The sequence below is a fragment of the Mesoplodon bidens genome, assembly GCF_964165515.1.
Source record: "Mesoplodon bidens genome assembly, chromosome: 19".
Taxonomy (NCBI): Eukaryota; Metazoa; Chordata; class Mammalia; order Artiodactyla; family Ziphiidae; genus Mesoplodon; species Mesoplodon bidens.
The window spans coordinates 15,833,154-15,856,573 of record NC_138179.1 but is presented as its reverse complement, the minus strand read 5'-3'; the positions used below and the strand labels follow the sequence as shown (position 1 = coordinate 15,856,573).

General features: G+C 38.1%; 1 protein-coding gene across 2 annotated transcripts in view; it reads right to left on the bottom strand.

Annotated features, from left to right (window-relative positions):
• NSRP1 (nuclear speckle splicing regulatory protein 1) overlaps positions 1-23,420 on the bottom strand; it is a 68,421-nt gene extending 45,001 nt beyond the window's left edge. Inside the window, exons 1-2 of one of the 2 annotated variants that reach the window (XM_081218218.1) lie at positions 23,363-23,420; positions 22,060-22,153 (exon numbers count right to left, since the gene is read on the bottom strand). In XM_081218218.1, coding sequence (XP_081074344.1) covers positions 22,060-22,153; positions 23,363-23,382 — 114 coding nt within the window. In that variant the 5' untranslated portion in view covers positions 23,383-23,420. The remainder of the gene's footprint in view (positions 1-22,059; positions 22,154-23,362) is intronic. The other variant, XM_081218219.1, reaches the window with a different exon arrangement.

Sequence of the window (23,420 nt, the reverse complement as noted above, 5' to 3'; positions counted from 1 at the left end):
TACAGTAATATTTAATATTATTGTGATGATTACATGAGCTAATTCATATTAAACACTTAGAGCAGTACTTAACATATAGCAAGTTCTCAATAAATATTAGTTTTTTTATTCTTTGTCCCACTATATTTATCAAAACAGATTATGATGCTAGAGTAATTGAAATAAAATGGCAGGGGAGCAGGATTAGAGAAAGAAATCAATGGAACAGAATAAACAGTCCAGGGAAAGAGACCTGCATATTTATGGGAATTTAATACATAATAAATGAATCATTTTATATCAGTGGGGAAGGCACATAATGGTAGTTCTCATCCTATCATACTCAATACCCCGCTTTTATAGGAAGTCTTTGTAAATACTCCTTATCCATACTGAAAGAAAATAAATAGATAATATAAACGTCTACACACAATTCTTAAAAGTTATACATACACACACCCATTTCTTCTCTCTAACCCAGTTTTGGATACACACATACATTCTTACAGAACTAAAAAAATAAAGAGAAATTAATTTATAGAATAATATATACTGTATTTCAATATATAAATGCATAACCACATTAGAACACAGTAAGTTGTCAAATGCTTCTAACAGGCAGAATCACTGTAATCACCATTAATGCTACAGATACAAATGCTGACTGTAGAACTGGTGACTCAAATACCACAAGTGACACTGGGGACAGTGACCTGATTTTCTTAAATGGCGAACTCCTGGTAAAGTTCTAAACAGAATAGGATACAATCTTCACTTAATCTATAAGACAGTCAAAAATAGGAGAAAATTTAGCCACATAAAAATAATACTTTTGCCACATAAAAATAATACTTTTTAAAAGTATTTAAAGCTTTATTTTATTTTTGGGAATTCCCTGGTGGTCCAGTGGTTAGGACTCCATGCTTCCACTGCAGGGGGCCCAGGTTCAATCCCTGGTCAGGGAATTAGGATCCCACAAGCCGTGTGGTGCAGCCAAAACAAAAAACAAAGCTTTTATTTAATGAAAATAGAATGTGCAGGGACTTCCCTGGCAGTCTAGTGGTTAAGACTCTGTGATTCCAATGCAGGGGGTGCAGGTTCAATCCCTGATTAGGGAACTATGATCCCACATACTGCGCAGTGAGGGCCAACCACCACCCCCCAACCAAAATTTAAAAAAAGAATGTACAAAACATATGTTATGTTTATGTGTAAAAAGAACTTAGGTCCAAGGCTCATAAAATTATAGGTTTTCATCTGTACACATGTTCAGAGGGATTTCACCTATATGAATGGGGGTAATGAGAGGAAGAATATTTACAATTCCTGGCCCACATCAAATTGTTCTCAATACACTCTCTCTCAAAAACCGTGATAAGTAAAAGCAACTCCATAAGTTTCTTAATGCCTCTATTGAAGTGCCGAAAACCCCTGGAATAAGACTGTTCCAAAAAAAACTGAACAACTAGATATCCATTTTGTTGAAAATTAATAGACCCATCTCCTCAAAATATTCCTAAATCACTGGAAGGCAGCGTTGTACAATTTCACATGATAAAAACTACATCTCAACATAAGCTTTTGTTTCTTTTCCAACTAGTAAACAAGTTGACTCTGAAGTCTCTAACTCTGCCAATTCCTCAACTAACCCTTTTTCCATTGCTCTCTCAAACTTTTAAAACTCCATTACAAACAAACTGCCTCTCAGAGGCAATACATTATCATGTTTAAAAGCATGGACTTCGGTAACAGGCAGATCTTCTGGGGTCAAAAACTAGCTCTATTACCTAAGTACTCTGTGTGTGATATAGGTTAATTAACTTCTTGACACCTCAGATTCCTTAGCATAAAATCTCCCCTTTTCCTTCAGCTTTTTCCAGTATAAACATGTACAAAACATCTTCACCCTAAGAAAACAAAAACAAAAAGGAAATTTCCACCAACTCTACCATTACCATTATTCCTTCTATCAACTCCGTCTCCTCTCTTCCTGGTCAAACTCTTTCAAACTAGACCATGAATTAAATCAAAGAAGTTAATGATCACATAACAGAACAAAGAAGGGATGGAAAGGGAGACTGAAGAACTAAGAAAATACACCAAGGACTAAAACAACACCACTAGAGCCAACAAATAAATTAGAAACAGCAAAAAAACAGAAAAGACGCAACTGAAATACTGACAAAGGTTTAAGATGATCATCTTTGATGCAGAGAAAAAGACAAAGATTGAGGGCTTCCCTGGTGGCGCAGTGGTTGAGAGTCCGCCGGCCGACGCAGGGGACGTGGGTTCGTGCCCCGGTCTGGGAAGATCCCACATGCCGCGGAGCGGCTGGGCCCGTGAGCCATGGCCGCTGAGCCTGCGCGTCCGGAGCCTGTGCTCCACAGCGGGAGAGGCCACAACAGTGAGAGGCCCGCGTACCAAAAAAAAAAAAAAAAGACAAAGATTGAGTAATTCCTCCAAATATCTGTTTAACTCTCTCATCTTACCCAACTCTACTTTTCTTGGTCCTTGTCATCTTCTAAATTAACATGTAATTTACTAGTCTCTTAGGTTAACCACTTATCACCTCTCCTCCTCCCACTAGAATGTAAGCTCCAGAAAGGCAGTGGCTTTGTTTTGTTTCACTGGCACAGAGCAGGGAATCACTAAATAGTTGAATGTACTAATGAATGCATGATGATATGGAAGACAAAGATGATCCTCCAAAAAGGTAAAAAGCAAATGAATCAGAAAAAGTATTGACATGATGACGATAAATTTCTATGAAATGAAGGAATACTTAAATATTTAGGTAAAAAACAACAATTTATTCCAGAAAAAGTAATTCAAAATGATTTGCACCAAAACACACTGAACTTAAAGGATATAAAGAAAATACCAGCTGACCAAGCCAATAAAAAAGTAAGTCATCGAAAGTGGCATAAAATAACTACAGTATTTTACTTCCTCATAAAAATACTCAGTGCCAGGGAAAATAACTACAGTCTACAAAGTTTTGAAATAAATTGTTATTCTAGAAATTCTACAACCATTCAGATAGATTATTTAGGTGACAAAAGCAACAGGAATTCAATCATTCCTTAACAATTAAGAATTTAGGAAATAATGCCCCTATAAGCACATGTTGAAAAACTATGGGACAATGAAATTAAGGTGAAGATCTCAGAAATGGAAAGCACCGGTAAAAGGACTAGTAGAGTGCACTGAATTGAATTAAATAAGAAAACAAGGAATACAAAATACAGGAATACAAAAATGATTTAACTTCAAAAAATTAATGTAGATGGGGATGCGGCCTGAGGAGCAGGGGCAGGAGCTTCAAGACTAGGGCAATGCAAAAGGCCACAGACACCCCAAAACACAACACCAGACGTGGACCTGCCCACCAGAAAGACAAGATCCAGCCTCATCCACCAGAACACAGGCACTAGTCCCCTCCACCAGGAAGCCTACACAACCCACTGAACCTACTTTAGCCACTGGGGACAGACACCATAAACAATGGGAACTACAAACCTGCAGCCTGCAAAAAGGAAACCCCAAACACAGTAAGATAAGCAAAATGAGAAGACAGAAAAACACACAGCAGATGAAGCAGCAAGATAAAAACACACCAGACCTAACAAATGAAGAGGAAATAGGCAGTCTACCTGAAAAATAATTCAGAATAATGATAGTAAAGATGATGCAAAATCTTGGAAATAGAATAGAGAAAATGCAAGAAACATTTGACAAGGACCTAGAAGAACTAAAGAGGAAACAAGCAACGATGAACAACACAATAAATGAAATTAAAAATACTCTAGAAGGGGGCTTCCCTGGTGGTGCAGTGGTTGAGAGTCCACCTGCCGATGCAGGGGACGCGGATTCGTGCCCCAGTCCAGGATGATCCCACATGCCGCGGAGCGGCTGGGCCCATGAGCCATGGCCACGGAGCCTGCACGTCCGGAGCCTGTGCTCCTCAACGGGAGAGGCCACAACAGTGAGAGGCCCACGTACCGCAAAAACAAAACAAAACAAAACAAACAAAACAAAACAAAACAAAAAAACTCTAAAAGGGATCAATAGCAGAATAACTGAGGCAGAAGAACGGATAAATGACCTGCAAGATAAAATAGTGGAAATAACTACTGCAGAGCAGAATAAAGAAAAAAGAATGAAAAGAACAGAGGACACTCTCAGAGACCTCTGGGACAACATTAAATGCACCAACATTCGAATTATAGGGGTCCCAGAAGAACAAGAGAAAAAGAAAGGGACTGAGAAAATATCTGAAGAGATTATAGTTGAAAACTTCCCTAATATGGGAAAGGAAACAGTTAATCAAGTCCAGGAAGCACAGAGAGTCCCATACAGGATAAATCCAAGGAGAAACACGCCAAGACACATATTAATCAAACTGTCAAAAATTAAATACAAAGAACACATATTAAAAGCAGCAAGGGAAAAACAAGAAATAACACAAAAGGGAATCCCCATAAGGTTAACAGCTGATCTTTCAGCAGAAACTCTGCAAGCCAGAAGGGAGTGGCAGGACATATTTAAAGTGGTGAAGGAGAAAAACCTACAACCAAGATTACTCTACCCAGCAAGGATCTCCTTCAGATTTGATGGAGAAATTAAAGCCTTTACAGACAAGCAAAACCTGAGAGAGTTCAGCACCACCAAACCAGCTTTACAACAAATGCTAAAGGAACTTCTCTAGGCAGGAAACAAAAGAGAAGGAAAAGACCTACAATAATAAACCCAAAACAATTAAGAAAATGGGAATAGGAACATATATATTGATAATTACCTTAAATGTAAATAGATTAAATGCTCCCACCAAAAGACACAGACCGGCTGAATGGATACAAAAACAAGACCCATATATATGCTGTCTATAAGAGACCCACTTCAGACCTAGGGACACATACAGACTGAAAGTGAGGGGATGGAAAAAGATATTCCATGCAAATGGAAATCAAAAGAAAGCTGGAGTAGCAATTCTCATATCAGACAAAATAGACTTTAAAATAAAGACTATTAGAAGAGACAAAGAAGGACACTACGTCATGATCAAGGGATCAATCCAAGAAGAAGATATAACAATTGTAAATGTTTACGTACCCAACATAGGAGCACCTCAATACATAAGGCAAATACTAACAGCCATAAAAGGGGGAAATCGACAGTAACACAATTATAGTAGGGGACTTTAACACCCCACTTTCACCAATGGACAGATCATCCAAAATGAAAATAAATAAGGAAACACAAGCTTTAAATGACACGTTAAACAAGATGGACTTAATTGATATTTATAGGACATTCCATCCGAAAACAACAGAATACACATTTTTCTCAAGTGCTCATGGAACATTCTCCAGGATAGATCATATCTTGGGTCACAAATCAAGCCTTGGTATATTTAAGAAAATTGAAATTGCATCAAGTATCTTTTCTGACCACAATGCTATGAGACTAGATATCAATTACAGGAAGAGAGCTGTAAAAAATACAAACACATGGAAGCTAAACAATACACTACTTAATAACGAAGTGATCGCTGAAGAAATCAAAGAGGAAATCAAAAAATACCTAGAAACAAATGACAGTGGAGACACGACAACCCAAAACCTATGGGATGCAGCAAAAGCAGTTCTAAGAGGGAAGTTTATAGCAATACAATCCTACCTTAAGAAACAGGAAACATCTCAAATAAACAACCTAACCTTGCACCTAAAGCAATTAGAGAAAGATGAACAAAGAAACCCCAAAGTTAGCAGAAGGAAAGAAATCATAAAGATCAGATCAGAAATAAATGAAAAGGAAATGAAGGAAACGATAGCAAAGATCAATAAAACTAAAAGCTGGTTCTTTGAGAAGATAAACAAAATGGATAAACCATTAGCCAGACTCATCAAGAAAAAAAGGGAAAAGACTCAAATCAATAGAATTAGAAATGAAACAGGAGAAGTAACAACTGACAGTGCAGAAATACAAAAGATCGTGAGAGTTTACTACAAGCAACTCTATGCCAATAAAATGGACAACCTGGAAGAAATGGACAAATTCTTAGAAATGCACAACCTTCTGAGACTGAACCAGGAAGAAATACAAAATATGAACAGACCAATCACAAGCACTGAAATTGAAACTGTGATTAAAAATCTTCCAACAAACAAAAGCCCAGGACCAGATGGCTTCACAGGCGAATTCTATCAAACGTTTAGAGAAGAGCTAACGCCTATCCTTCTCAAACTCTTCCAAAATATAGCAGAGGGAGGAACACTCCCAAACTCATTCTACGAGGCCACCATCACCCGCATACCAAAACCAAAGAGGTCACAAAGAAAGAAAACTTCAGGCCAATATCACTGATGAACATAGATGCAAAAATCCTCAACAAAATACTAGCAAACAGAATCCAACAGCACATTAAAAGGATCATACACCATGATCAAGTGGGGTTTATTCCAGGAATGCAAGGATACTTCAATATACACAAATCAATCAACGTAATACACCATATTAACAAACTGAAGGAGAAAAACCATATGATCATCTCAATAGATGCAGAGAAAGCTTTTGACAAAATTCAACACCCATTTATGATAAAAGCTCTCCAGAAAGTAGGCAGAGAGGGGACATTCCTCAACATAATAAAGGCCATATAGGACAAACCCACAGCCAACATCGTCCTCAATGGTGAAAAACTGAAACCATTTCCACTAAGATCAGGAACAAGACAAGCTTGCCCACTCTCACCAGTCTTATTCAACATAGTTTTGGAAGTTTTAGCCACAGCAATCAGAGAAGAAAAAGAAATAAAAGGAATCCAAACTGGAAAAGAAGAAGTAAAGCTGTCACTGTTTGCAGATGACATGATACTATACATAGAGAATCCTAAAGATGCTACCCGAAAACTACTAGAGCTAATCAATGAATTTGGTAAAGTAGCAGGATACAAAATTAATGCATAGAAATCTCTTGCATTCCTATTCACTAAAGATGAAAAATCTGAAAGTGAAATTAAGAAAACACTCCCACTTACCACTTCAACAAAAAGAATAAAATATCTAGGAATAAACCTACCTAAGGAGACAAAAGACCTGTATGAAGAAAATTATAAGACACTGTGAAAGAAATTAAAGATGATACAAATAGAGGGAGAGATATACCATGTTCTTGGATTGGAAGAATCAACATTGGGAAAATGAGTCTACTACCCAAAGCAATCTACAGATTCAATGCAATCCCTATCAAACTACCACTGGCATTTTTCACAGAACTAGAACAAAAAATTTCACAATTTATATGGAAACACAAAAGACCCCGAATAGCCAAAGTAATCTTGAGAAAGAAAAACGGAGCTGGAGGAATCAGGCTCCCTGACTTCAGACTATACTACAAAGCTATAGTAATCAAGACAGTATGGTACTGGCACAAAAACAGAAAGATAGATCAATGGAACAGGATAGAAAACCAAGAGATAAACCCATGCACATATGGTCACCTTATCTTTGATAAAGGAGGCAAGAATATACAGTGGAGAAAAGACAGCCTCTTCAATAAGTGGTGCTGGGAAAACTGGACAGCTACATGTAAAAGTATGAGATTAGAACACTCCCTAACACCATACACAAAAATAAGCTCAAAATGGATTAAAGATCTAAAGGTAAGGCCAGAAACTATCAAACTCTTAGAGGAAAACATAGGCAGAACACTCTATGACATAAATCACAGCAAGATCCTTTTTGACCCATCTCCTAGAGAAATGGAAATAAAAATAAACAAATGGGACCTAATGAAACTTAAAAGCTTTTGCACAGCAAAGGAAACCATAAACAAGACCAAAAGACAACCTTCAGAATGGGAGAAAATATTTGCAAATGAAGCAACTGACAAAGGATTAATCTCCAAAATTTACAAGCAGCTCATGCAGCTCAATAACAAAAAAACAAACAACTCAATCCAAAAATGGGCAGAAGACCTAAATAGACATTTCTCCAAAGAAGATATACAGATTGCCAACAAACACATGAAAGAATGCTCAACATCATTAATCATTAGAGAAATGCAAATCAAAAGTACAATGGGGGCTTCCCTGGTGGTGCAGTGGTTGAGAGTCCGCCTGCCGATGCAGGGGACGTGGGTTCGTGCCCCAGTCTGGGAAGGTCCCACATGCCGCGGAGCGGCTGGGCCCGTGAGGCATGGCCGCTGAGCCTGCGTGTCCGGAGCCTGTGCTCTGCAACGGGAGAGGCCACAACAGTGAGAGGCCCGCGTACCGAAAAAAAAAAAGTACAATGAGATATTATCTCACACCGGTCAGAATGGCCATCATCAAGAAATCTAGAAACAATAAATGCTGGAGAGGGTGTGGAGAAAAGGGAACACTCTTGCACTGCTGATGGGAATGTGAATTGGTACAGACACTATGGAGAACAGTATGGAGGTTCCTTAACAAACTACAAATAGAACTACCATATGACCCAGCAATCCCACTACTAGGCATATACCCTGAGAAAACCATAATTCAAAAAGAGACATGTACCAAAATGTTCATTGCAGCTCTATTCACAATAGCCCGGAGATGGAAACAACCTAAGTGTCCATCATCAGATGAATGGATAAAGAAGATGTGGCACATATATACAATGGAATATTACTCAGCCATAAAAAGAAACGAAACTGAGCTATTTGTAATGAGGTGGATAGACCTAGAGTCTGTCATACAGAGTGAAGTAAGTCAGAAAGAGAAAGACAAATACTGTATGCTAACACATATATATGGAATGTAAGAAAAAAAAATGTCATGAAGAACCTAGGGGTAAAACAGGAATAAAGGTACAGACCTACTTGAGAATGGACTTGAGGATATGGGGAGGGGGAAGGGTAAGCTGTGACAAAGCGAAAGAGAGGCATGGACATATATACAGTACCAAACATAAGGTAGATAGATAGTGGGAAGCAGCCGCATAGCACAGGGAGATCAGCTCGGTGCTTTGTGACCCCCTGGAGGGGTGGGATAGGGAGGGTGGGAGGGAGGGAGACGCAAGAGGGAAGGGATGTGGGAACAGATGTATATGTATGACGGATTCACTTTGTTATAAAGCAGAAACTAATAAAAAAAATGCTAGGTCTGTGAATAAAGGATGCACTTTGAAAATTAAAAAAAAAAATCTAGAAACAATAAATGCTGGAGAGGGTGTGGAGTAAAGGGAAACTCTTGCACTGCTGGTGGGAATGTAAATTGATACAGCCACTATGGAGAACAGTATGGAGGTCCCTTAAAAAACTACAAGTAGAACTACCATGCGACCCAGCAATCCCACTACTGGGCATATACCCTGAGAAAACCATAATTCAAAGAGTCATGTACCAAAATGTTCATTGCAGCTCTATTTACAATAGCCAGGAGATGGAAGCAACCTAAGTGTCCATCAGCAGATGAATGGATAAAGAAGATGGGGCACATATATAGAATGGAATATTACTCAGCCATAAAAAGAAACGAAATTGAGTTATTTGTAGTGAGGTGGATGGACCTAGAGTCTGTCATACAGAGTGAAGTAAGTCAGAAAGAGAAAAACAAATACCATATGCTAACACATATATATGGAATCTAAGGAAAAAAAAAAAGGTCATGAAGAACCTAGGGGTAAGATGGGAATAAAGACACAGACCTACTAGAGAATGGATTTGAGGATATGGGGAGGGGGAAGGGTAAGCTGTGACAAAGTGAGAGAGTGGTATGGACATATATACACTACCAAACGTAAAATAGATAGCTAGTGGGAAGCAGCCGCATAGCACAGGGAGATCAGCTCGGTGCTTTGTGACCACCTAGAGGGGTGGGATAGGGAGGGTGGGAGGGAGGGAGACGCAAGAGGGAAAAGATATGGGAACATATGTATATGTATAACTGATTCACTTTGTTATAAAGCAGAAACTAACACACCATTGTAAAGCAATTATACTCCAATAAAGGTGTTAAAAAAATTAATGTAAACTCACATTGATGCTAAAAAATTAAAATTTAAAATCATTTATGATAAAAATTCGTAGTAAACTAGAAATAGTAGCTAAAATGTAAAGCGAACATCACATTTGAGAAATTTTATAAGCAGTTTCCATTAAAGTCAGGAATGTAACGAAGTTTCTATCATTGCTGCTCTCTATATATTGTAGTTTTCAGACAACATAATAAGACAATCTCATAATCACACCAGAAAATAAGAAATATGAGGTAAAAGAGTTGAAAAGAGACAAAATTATCCTTATTTACAGACACTATGTCCACAAAGGAAATCCAAAAGAATCATCAGGTAAAGTATTAGAACTATACAGGTACTAGAATTAAATCAACAATAACAAAAAAATCAGAAGCTTTTACACATACTAATAATAATAAATTAGAAAAAAATCCCCTTATATGATAACAAGGGCTACAAGGTACCTAGAAATAAATCCAACAAAAGGTGGGTGTGACCCTCATGGAAGAAATGATAAAACTGTACTAAAGGACATATAAAACACCTGAACAAATAAGGAAATATGCTATCTTTATATATGAAAAGAGTGAAATATTAAAATATCAATTCTCTTCTAAACTTATAAATTCAATGCAATTCCAATCAAAATCCCTAGTTTCATTATGAAACTGAAGGTGACACTAAAACACACTTAAGTGACTTAAGGCAATTTTAAAGAATAAGATAGAGCACTACAGTAGAGAACAGGCTGAACAGAACAGCAAGACAATGAATGACTTTGCAGATCAAAAATGAAGATTTTGGTCTTTAAGAGCAATGGGAAGTCAACAGTGATTTTAAAACAAGTAAGACGACTTTGTCAAAAGTGTGCAAAAATGTATTGGAGAGGCTCAAAAGACAACCTGGGATGTTAGTGAAAATGGTGGTATGGACCTAACAGAAATTCTCTTCTCCAAAACACCATAAAAATACTGGCAAAAAAGGTCAGAATCAGCTTTTTTAGAACTCTGGAAATTAACCAAAGGCTTACAGTAGTCTAGGGAGCATTTATTCAAGAACTGAATCTTGGTAAGAACTTTGTGGTGTTTTAACTTAAGCCCTATTTCCATCATCCCCTCCCTAGTGCCATGGTAGCCTAAAAACAAGAGACCACAATCATAGTACAATAGAAAAATCAGCAGTCTGGCAGCCATTGCAAAGGGCAGATGAAGTTCCTTGAAAACCTCATCCCAGAGAATTATTGGACATGTCTGGTGGTTCCCTGGAAGACACCACTCACAAGGCTGTCTTCATCTGACTTGACAGAGTTGCTGATATAAAACAGCCTTTTCCCTGGGGGTATCTGTCAAAAACAATCCAAGACAACTGTTGAACCTCAGGGTGGCCTGAGGCAGTGGGTAACAGTTTTAACAGTTGGGGAAAACAACCGGTTAACCAAAAAGCTTAAAAGGAAGAAAAGCAGAGGAATAGAATGTCCATATGGGCTTGAAATCTCCAAAATATTCCTAGGGATCATGAAGATCACATGCATACACAGACCTTTGAGCATGATCAGGAAAGACCTAAGAAGGTCCTAAACTCTCAAGACAGATCTTGAGGACTGACATCAGGCTCTGCACAAGCAAGAAGTGAAGGATAAGGCAAAGTTGTAAAATGCCTGGCTCTGTGTTGAAGGCATACCCCAACATGCACACAGAGTCTCTTGGCAGATTTGTGACTTATTAGCTACAGGTGTTTAAGGAAGTCTCTGTCAGCTCATTAGCTGACCACTAAGCTAACCAAGCAGACTTCAGTGGCCACACACAACAATGAATACAGACTTTAAGAGTTAGTTCAGGGAATTCCCTGGCAGTCCAGTGGTTGAGACTCGGCACTTTCACTGCCGTGGGCCCAGATTCAACCCCTGGTCCAGGAACTAAGATCCCACAAGCCACGTGGTGTGTCCAAAAAAACCAAAACCCAGAACAAAAACAATTAGCTCAGAAAAGTCACTAAGCAAAAAACAACCACCAAAAAAACCCAGCAAAAACAACCAACCTTGGGAAGAGGGGAAGCTCTGATTTCTGCAGTTGCCATTTCTATTATTTTAAATGTTGTTTTCAACCCCAATTTATGAGACATACAAAGAAACAAGAAAGTACAGTCCACACACAGAATAAACGCATTCAATGAACTAAAGGAAACTGTCTAAAAAACTAAAGAAAAGTATGAGAATATCTCACCAAATTGAGAATACCAATAAAAAGAATTTACAAAAAAAAAACAAACCTCAGGAGTTGAAAATACAACAATGTGCATTATATCTCAGACAAAGGAGATTTTTAAAAAATAATTCACCCATGTGTCAACGTAAGTAAATCTGGCTAAACAGATTTAACCAGAGATTCACAAAGCAACTTTACGTCTATGAAGGCACATGATTAATACCACCATTTCTTTCCTAGAAAAGAACAAAAATTCCTACTTCATCTCATCTTCATAATCTGGATGATCTCAGCCACTTCGGTAACGCTCTTATCCTACTGGCATAAGAAGAACAGAATCCTCTTGCTGTCGTTCCCACTCCTCACAAAATTCTATCATTTCATGTTGTCCTTTGCTCTCTTCTTGCATTTTCTTACATATCCATTTCACTCACGGATAGCAGGTTAAGGGATGAATTTTTAGCAAAGCTACACAATTACTTAAAATTTCTCACTGCTTATACTGCTATTAGATATATTCAGGATCATGAATCTCTAGGAACTCAGTTTAGTAGCATATGATAAAAGCATAAAAAATTCTTAGCCATCATTAAAATAACTCAAATTTCCTGCCATTTTCACAAATAATATGCTTTGTCATGTCCATATAAAACTGTCATTTTATTCAAACTATACCAGACTATCTCCAGAGAAATAGGAAATTATGAGCCTGATAACTGATGAAAAACTGCAACTGAAACACTTCCTTGATTCAGATGTACTATAATGTTCAGAGAGATTAAAATTTTAACTTTTTCTTACCACTAGGAAGCCAAACAGGCTTCCAACGAAAAAAAGATTCATTTTAGGAAAAAGACTTATGAAGACTACTTTAGTTATTCAAGAAAGTGTTTTTATTTATCTAGGGGAACTATTTATTTATTTATTATTGGCCACACAGCATGTGGGATCTTAGTTCCCCAACCAGGGATTGAACGTGCACCCCTTGCATTGGGAGCACGGAGTCTTAACCACTGGACGACCAGGGAAGTCCCAAGAAAGTGTTCTTAAAAGACTGGACTTGGGACTTTCCTGGTGGTGCAGTCATTAAGAATCCACCTGGGGCTTCCCTGGTGGCGCAGTGGTTGAGAGTCCGCCTGCCGATGCAGGGGACACGGGTTCGTGCCCCGGTCTGGGAAGATCCCACATGACACGGAGCGGCTGGGCCCGTGAGCCATGGCTGCTGAGCCTGCGCGTCCGGAGCCTGTGCTCCGCAACGGGAGAGGCCACAACAGTGAGAGGCCCGCGTACAGCAAAAAAAAAAAAAAAAAAAAAAAAAGAATCCACCTGCCAATGCAGGGGACACAGGTTTGAGCCCTGGTCCAGAAGATCCCACATGCTGCGGAGCAACTAAGCCCATAAGCCCGTGAACCGTAACTACTGAGCCTGCACTCTAGAGCCCATAAGCTACAACTACTGAGCCCACACACCACAACTACTGAGCCCATGTGCCACAACTACTGAAGCCCATGCGCCTAGAGCCCATGCTCTGCCACAAGAGAAGCCACCGTAATGAGAAGCCCAGACATCGCAACGAAGAGCAGCCCCTGCTCGCCGCAACTAGAGAAAGCCCACATGCAGCAACGAACACCCAACTCAGCCAAAAAATAAATTAAAAAAAAATTAAAGACCTAACTGCTTCTATAAAAATAAATAAATAAATAAAAGATAAAAGACTGGAGTTTGGGCTTCCCTGGTGGCGCAGTGGTTGAGAGTCCGCCTGCCAATGCAGGGGACACAGGTTCATCCCCTGGTCCGGGAAGATCCCACATGCCGCAGAGCAGCTGGGCCTGTGAGCCATGGCCACTGGGCCTGCGCATCTGGAGCCTGTGCTCTGCAATGGGAGAGGCCACAACAGTGAGAGGCCCGCGTACCACCAAAAAAAAAAAAAAAAAAAGACTGGAGTTAAAGTGGTGAAAGATTAAGAAATAGGAATAACCCTCCCAGACTACAAACAATACTACAAAGCTACAGTGATCAAAACAGTGTGTTATTGGCACAAACACAGACATATGGATCAACGGAACAGAATAGAGATCTCAGAAATAAACCCACACACCTACAGTCAATTAATCTTCAACAAAGGAGGCAAGAATATAAAATGGGAAAAAGACAGTCTCTTCAGTAAAGGGTGCTGGGAAAGTTGGACAGCTGCATGTAAATCAATGAAGTTAGAACACACCCTCACACCATGCACGAAAATAAACTCAAAATGGCTTAAAGACTTAAACACAACATATGACACCACAAAGCTCCTAGAAGAAATCATAAGCAAAACATTCTGACATAAATCATACCAACGTTTTCTTAGGTCAGTCTCCCAAAGCAATAGAAATAAAAACAAAAATAAACAAATGGGACCTAATCAAACTTACAAGCTTTTGCACAGCAAAGGAAACCATAAGCAAAACAAAAAGACAACCTACAGAATGGGAGAAAACATTTGCAAATGATGCAACCGACAAGGGCTTAATCTCCAAAATATAAAAACAGCTCATACAACTCAACAACAACAAAACAAACAACCCAATTGAAAAATCAGCAGAAGACCTAAATAGACATTTCTCCAAAGAACACTTACAGATGGCCCTAGGCACATGAAAAGGTGCTCAACATCACTAATTATTAGAGAGATGCAAATCAAAACTACAATGAGATACCACTTCATACCAGTCAGAATGGCCATCATTAAAAAATCTACAAATAACAAGTGCTGGAGAGGCTATGGAGAAAAGGGGGCCCTCTTACTCTGTTGGTGGGAATGTAAGTTGGTACAACCACTATGGAAAACAGTATGGAAGTTCCTCAGAAAACTAAAAATAGAACTACAATATAACCCAGCAATCCCACTCCTGGGCATACATATCTGGACAAAACTATAATTAGAAAAGATACATGCACCCCTATGTTCATAGCAGCACTATTCACAAACAGCCAAATGTCTATCAATAGGTGAATGGATAAAGAAGATGTGGTATATATATAAAATGGAATATTACTCAGCCATAAAAAAGAATGAAATAATGCCATTCGCAGCAACATAGATAGACCTAGAGATTATCGTACTAAGCAAAGTAAGTCAGAAAGAGAAAGACAAATACCATATGATATCACTTATATGTGGAATCTAAAACACGATACAAATCAACATATCTACAAAACAAAAACAGGGACTTCCCTGGTGGTCCACTGGTTAAGACTCCGCACTCCCAATGCAGGGGGCCCGGGTTCAATCCCTGGTCAGGGAACTAGATCTCACATGCTGCAACTGAACATCCCGTATGCAGCAATGAAGATCCCACTTGCTGCAACTAAGACCCAGCACAGCCAAATAATTAAATAAATAATAAATATTTTTAAAAAACAAAAACATGGGTTTCCCTGGTGGCACAGTGGCTGAGAGTTCACCTGCCGATGCAGGGGACACAGGTTCATGCCCCGGTCCGGGAAGATCCCACATGCCGCAGAGTGGCTAGGCCCATGAGCCATGGCCACTGAGCCTGCGCGTCTGGAGCCTGTGCTCCGCAAGGGGAGAGGCCCCAACAGTGAGAGGCCCGCGTACTGCAAAAAAACAAAAACAAAAACAAAAACAGACTCACAGATATAGAGAACATACTTGTGGTTGCTGGGTGGTGGGGAAGGCAGGAGGGAAGGAATGGGAGTTTGGATTAGCAGAGGAAAACTATTATATATAGGATGGATAAACAACAAGGTCCTTCTGTAGGGCAAAGGAAACTATATTCAATCCTGTGACAAACCAATGGAAAAGAGTATGAAAAAGAATATATGTATGTGTGTAACTGAGTCACTTTGCTGTACAGAAGAAATTAACACAACACTGTAAATCAACTATACTTCAATAAAACTAAAAAAGAAAAGAAATAGTAAAAGCAATGAAAATATACCATGTAATCCGGTAATTTGCAAATGTTTCTAATTTGGGGGATATACAATTACAGTCATGTATTTTTTAAAGCACTGATTTCCTTCTGTTCTTCAAAAATTATAACAATTGGGCTTCCCTGGTGGCACAGTGGTTGAGAGTCCGCCTGCCGATGCAGGGGACACAGGTTTGTGCCCCGGTCCGGGAAGATCCCACATGCCACAGAGCGGCTGGGCCTGTGAGCCATGGCCGCTGAGCCTGCGCGTCTGGAGCCTGTGCTCCGCAAAGGGAGAGGCCACAACAGTGAGAGGACCACGTACCGCAAAAAAAAAAAAAAAAGAAAAATTATAACAATGAAATAAATACAATTTTGAAAAAAAATTTAAAAGCTCATACTGTCACCAAAAAAACCCAAACCAATTCTCTTTAATTTTCCACTTATATATCCATATAGTTTTGTACAACCATATATACATATTCAATTTTGTATTCCGCTTATTTCATCTTCTTTCATGCTTTTAAATAGTTCCAGTACTCTCTCTCATTATGACTTCTATCAGATTAAATGTGTTATTTCCTTTTATATTTTAATATGATTTGGAAGCTAAGTATCTTACAGGAAATCCTGAAAGTTCACCATAAATTTTTCTTAAAAATTATTTTTCAATTATAAAAACTATTGTGGAAAATTTAGAAAAGCATAAAAAACAAAATAACCACTCATAAGTCCACCAAAGACAACTACCATTAATATTCTGAAATGCTCTCTTTACTCTTTTTTCCTTTCATTTTATTTATAACAATTCTGTAATATACACTGCACCTCACTTTACTTAGCCATGATTTCACTGTTGAAAGCTGGACTGGTTCTAAGATTTTACTATCATAAACAACCCTGAAATAAAGACTTCTGAATACCTATAGATCTTTAATGCAAACTTCTGACAACTTCCTCAGGAGAGAATTTTAGAAGGGAAAATTCTGGCACAGCCTCTGTCTTCTGATTGATACAGTGGGTTAAATATACTTGATTCTTAAAGGATTGATACGAATTGCAAAACTGCCTTCCAAAAAGGGGCAATGATTTACAAGAAAATTTTGAATTTCAGAATTTCCCATTTCACCAAAACCTTGCCATTATTATTTTTTAAAGTATTTTCTAACACAGTAAAAAAAAAAATGGCAGCTTACTGTTGCCCTAATTTACATTTCTTAGATATACTAAGATTAAACATTTTTAATGTTTATTAGATATTTCCATTTCTTCTATATTTCTCTATGTATTTTCCTTGGTTTTCTGCTGGGGTTTTAATGTTTTTCTTATAGTTTTTGTAACTGTTCTATAGTTTATGAAAATGAAAGCTTAACCTATAAAAGGACTATACCATGGCTTCTGAGTACTCAAAGTGCAATTATTATCATCTACCATTTATCTAACATATTTGATATATACACAAAAAACTAAATTAATGAATTTAAGCTATTTTAACTTAATATTCTCTTTTAAAGAGATCAAGAAGTTTTGCATCTTTATCCAACAGTGACAATTCTCAGGTTGTATGAATCATACCTCTTCATGGCATATGAATTATATTACAAAACTGGATCTCACAAGATTATTATTATCTAGAAATGAGCATTTCAATTGCCAAGACTAAAAGAAAAATTATGTTCTGCAAAATGAGCAAGCATTTATCACGGAGAAATATCTAAAAGGAAGTTCCATGTTTGTCATGCAACATCTATTTTATTCACTAGCCACTTTATAACACTTGTGAAATACTGGTTGTCACACGTACTTTGGATAATTGTATACATCATGGGTCCAGCAAGTTACAGCCAAATCTCAGCCATCCCCACTTTTGTAAATAAAGTTTTATGAGAACACATTTATTAGTCATGCTCATTCATTTACATATTATCTAATGGCTGCTTTCACACTAGGAGATCAAAGTTGACTACTTAGCTTGCAAAGCCTAAAACATCTACTATCTGGCTCTTTACAATATAGACAGCTAAAACATCTGAGTAAATGATTTTACTCATTCTTGGAAGCCAGCACAAACATTCGGATCCTAACTCATGCAGCTCATACTCTAGTACAGTGAAAGACTTGTATGCAAATAACTTATAATACAAGATATAAAAAGCTAAGTGCTCTAAGAAAGGTAAAGAGTGTCAGAAAAAGGAAGAGTCTTTCCAGTGGGGAAAATCTTGAAGGAAGCAACTTTTGCACTGGGTTTTAAAGGATGGCTATAATTTGGACATATAGGATGGAGAGACTTCCAGTGTGAAGAAAAGTAGAGTTGTGAAAGAATACAAACATAACAGTGTACTTTGCATGGAGAAGCACAGTTAGGAGAAAATGCTAATAAGTCCTTTGAAGCCAAAGCATAGGGAAGGCTTTCAATGTCAGGATGAGCAGTTTAGATTTTAAATACAATTAGGTTCAAGAGTAAGGAAGTTAACAGTGATTAGAACTGTGCTTTAGGAAGATCTATCTATCAACAGTATTTGAGATGAATTTGAGGAGAGAGAGGTGATAAGGAAATTGTTACAAAGCTATAATAATCCATGACAGAAGTAATGAAGGTGGTGGCAATGGGATTGGAAAGAGAGGAGGGACTGGAAAAAAATGAAACAAACACACTATTATCTTAGCAAAACCACTCAAACATTTATTATCAGACAGCAGCATTTGGATATAATATAAACCTTACTGATATGGGGTAAAAACTCTTCATCTCCTCTACCTTTGAACAAAATGATAATTGTTTCTATTTAGTTCTGATAATTTCAAGAAGAGGGACTATTTAAATAATAATTTAAAGTGCTGGACTACCACTTTCTCCCATTTTTAAACTAACTCTGGATACAAACACACACTGAAACAGAATTCGCTTGCTAGGGCTCCCTCTGCTTGACCACTGGAATAAAAGTCTGATCTTAAATTTGGGCTCTTAGTTGCTTCTGCTGAATTCCTGAAAATAAGAATAGTTGGATTTGCTTCAGAAGCTCCTCGCCAGGTTTATCAAATGCCCTCCTCAGGAGGGGAAACATAAAATATCTTTCTCTGTATTTTCCAAAACACCAATAATTTTATTGTTTCTTAACTGATTAATTTTTAAAGAAGAGAGTTTTAGATTCACTGACATAGAGAAGAGACTTGTGGTTATCAAGGGGGAGGGGGGTGGGAGAGGAATTGATTGGGAGTTTGGGATTAGCAGATGCAAACTATTATATATAGAATGGATAAACAACAAGGTCCTACTGTATAGCACAGGAAACTATATTCAATATCCTGTGATAAACCATAATGGAAAAGAATATGAAAACGAATGTGTGTGAATATGTGTGTGTGTGTGTGTAAATAAACTGAGTCACTTTGCTGTACAGCAGAAATTAACACAACATTGTAAATTAACTGTATATCAATAAAATAAATTTTTAAAAAAGAAGAGTTTTATATTCAAAGCTCACAAACATTTAAATAATATACAAGGATAAGCTGGAATTCACCAGACTGATGTTTTGTAAGTAAGGAAATTATTCTAAAGACCGGTTTTATATTCTCTACTCATTAAGAACTAAACTGCAGCTCCCTGTCAGTTGGCTTCTGGCTGGGTTCTACCAACAGAATACAAAAACAGTATATTGGAGGGTAGGAGAAAGACAGATGATGAGGTATTTCTCCCTGCCTTTCTCTCTACCTAAGACTAAATCTCCCAGTGGCTTCAACTCCTTTTGGGAAAGTCCAGTTCCCACCAAGTAACCCTAGCCCCTGGCCTCCAGGTCCAACTCCTACCTGTATCCCCCCATTTATCACTTCTTGCCTTTTACTACTGCTAATCTCTGGGTTGCTTCACCGTCTCTTGTAGTTTCTCAAGTCTTCCATCACCCATGTAACCAATTCTCTGCATTAAAGTCTCTCCATGTAAAAGGAAGGAGGGTGGGAGGGAGGGAGGGAAGAGCACAATGGCCCTAGGCCTTTCTTTTCTGACTCTAGTGTACCCACCGTCCAGCTTCCACTAGTCTCATTTCACAATGGAAAAGAAACAGCAATCACATCAGTAAACTTTCTAGATCACTTGTATAAACCCATCCTTCTCAAACTGGAGTATATGTTGCTTTGCATTACATGGGTATGCCAGGATGATTTATGTGAAACTACAAGACAACCATGTCGTATTTTTCTGTTGTGTCTACAGTGATTTTAAAAAATTATTTGTACATTAAAACAAACCACAAGGGTAGTGTCAATTCAATGGGGAAGAGCCTTCAACAAATGGTGTTGGGACAACTGGATATTCATCCACATGCAAAGAGTGAAATTGAACCTCCATCTCATAACCGTATACAAAAATTAACTCAAAATGGATCATAGATGTAATTTTAGAACTAAAACTACAAAATTCTTAGAAGAAAACATACGCGTAAATCTTTGTGACCCTAGATTAAGCAATGGTTTCTTAGGTATGACATCAAAGCAGTAGCAACCTAAGAAAAAAAATATATTGGACTTCCTCAAAATTGAACTTTTGTACTTCAAAGGACATTATCAAGAAAGTGAAAAGACAATTCACAGAATGGGAGAAAATATTTACAAATTACATCTAATTAGCAACTTGTATCTAGAATATATAAAGGAATCCTACAACTCATAACAAAATGACAACCCACTTAAAAACTAGGCAAATGATATGAACAGACATTTCTCTAAAGATGATACATAAATGGCCAATATCCTTGGTCATAAGTAAAATGCAAATCAAAACCACAATGAGATGGTTGTCTGGGGCATAATGTGGGGAAGCAAACTAACTGCAAAGGGGCATTAAAGAACTTTCAGGGAAGAAAGAAATATTCTACAATACATCTTGACTGGGGCGTGTACACACACACACACACACACACACACACTTTTTTATTATTATTATTTTTTGGTACACGGGCCTCTCACTGTTGTGGCCTCTCCCGTTGCGGAGCACAGGCTCTGGATGTGCAGGCTCAGCGGCCATGGCTCACGGGCCCAGCCGCTCCGCGGCATGTGGGATCTTCCCGAACCGGGGCACGAACCCGTGTCCCCTGCATCAGCAGGCAGACTCTCAACCACTGCGCCACCAGGGAAGCCCTGGGGCGTATATATTTGTCAAAAGTCACCAACCTGGACACTTAAAATCCATGAGTTTATATGCAAATTGTATGTAAATTATCAACTTTTTAAAAAGTAAGCCATCTACAGTCTATTTCTTCAACAGAAGAAAAGAAGCAAAGGATCAAATATGTTCAATTACCTAACTATGCTATTATATAATTAGTAAAAACTGAAAGAGAAGTGATTTTTTCTGCCAGAGCAAAGGAAGTATGAAATTGATACAAAGGTCTTTTAGAAATATAGAAAATGACTGAAGTATTAAATAAGCACACATTTGGGGGTTTTATAAACTGCTGTAAACTGGGGTTTCATAGGAAAACACTGTTTTGGCTGCTAAAACATAAAATGTTCATATTAGATGTCATTATCATCAATGCTAACTTTATACACTATCATATTACAACTGAATAATTACACTTAGCAGACACTGAGTAAACACAAAAGTAGTCTCATAAGAAACTACTTTGCTAATAAAAATTTCTAGGAAACTGGCGACATCTTAATAGCTTATTTCCAGGAATCTTTACAGCAACAATTTTGTTATATATCAGTATTATTGTCTGAAATTACTCTGTATAACTGCTTAAAAATAACTGAAGTTCATAGCCTTGGGAAAAAAAAATCTCTTAGATTACCCATGTATCACCTACAAAAAAAAATAGAGCTTTCTTCTTTATCCTTTTTGATAATTCTGTAAATTATAATGCTACAGATACACTGTATTAACAAATATCTAAAGCAAGCAAAGACGTAAAATTCACAAGTTAAACTAAGAAAAAAATTTCCAACAATGCAGTAGAAAAACATAGTTTCCCTTACCTCATCATCATCATCAGAATCATTCCCAAACACTGAAGGTTTTTGTAAAACAGGGTGCAACTGCTGTGCTTTCTTTGGCAAAGTAAGCCCATACCTGCATTTTTTTTTTGAAATAGAAATTACACCATTATATTTAAATGTTAAACAATAATACATCCACTACCTCTTCCAGACGAAGCTACCAAGTCAAAACATGTCACATAACCTATGAACATATAACACTGGTTCTGATATTCAACTATCTAAAAGTTCTAATATGCGCTAAAGATTTTATAATTATTACTCTAAGTGATTATTTGTGGGCCAAAATCAAAATACCATTTTAATCAAAGAAGGGAAGTGAATGAAGAGTTTAGAAATGTTTTAGATGGTGAAATGATAGCAAGGTTTTAAAAAGAACGTTAGTGGAAAGCTCAGTTGATGTCCACTAAAAATAAAAACGCTCTAAATTATCCTTGTGATCTAACAAGAGTCAAGAAAATACTTTTTTTTTTCCTATTGGGTACACAATTTTAAAGAAGTTATTGGATAAAGGTTAATGTCACCCATGAAAATTTTTTAAAAGATTACATTAACTGAGAAACCCAAGTAGCCACGGGGCAAATTGCCATTACACTTTATTAAGCACACTTGCTTCGTCTTGGAGCACCTGAAAGAACCATCCCATCAGATCCAACTCATTTAGTTTCTCACGTTTTGGCCTTTAAGACGCAGAAATCACGGGAAGCCGCATCACAAGCGAGGATTATACATCAAAGATAAAACTTCCAAGAACATATAACATTTGTCTCTTTTGTGGCAACGTATACCCCAATTCCCTATATGCCTACCCTTTTCTGTGGCTTCTCAGCACAACATTCCTAAACCGAGAAGGGAGGGCGGTAATCAGAACTTGACCTGCCAAGTAGAACAAGACCCTCTAAGAAAGCCAGGAATTGTCTCTCTTCTCATTGCCCCTGAAAGCATCCAACCGGGGAGAAACTCAAGCGCGGGGTAGGAAGCAAGACTGAGGGGCCTCAGACCGAGCTTTTGGAAAATAGAAAAGTCTCGCTCTCTGCCCCTCAGCCTAACTTCCTTTATTTCCTCACAAGTTTCTCCCTCAAACTTCGGGCTTCCATCCTGGAAAATGTGGGGTGGGGGTGGGGGATGGGAATATATGTTCCTCAGGATTTCTCGCTTTGCCCCATCTCTATCCCTGACGACACAGCCCCTTCACTTCCAGCGCACTTCTACTGCTCGGCCAAAGACACAGTCGCCGTGGTGTATCACTCCCCAGCCTAACCCTAACTCCCAGGTCACTCACTGCCTGCCCGGAATCGCCATCTTGCTCCCGTCTCCGCTGAACGTGGCCGACGCCGACG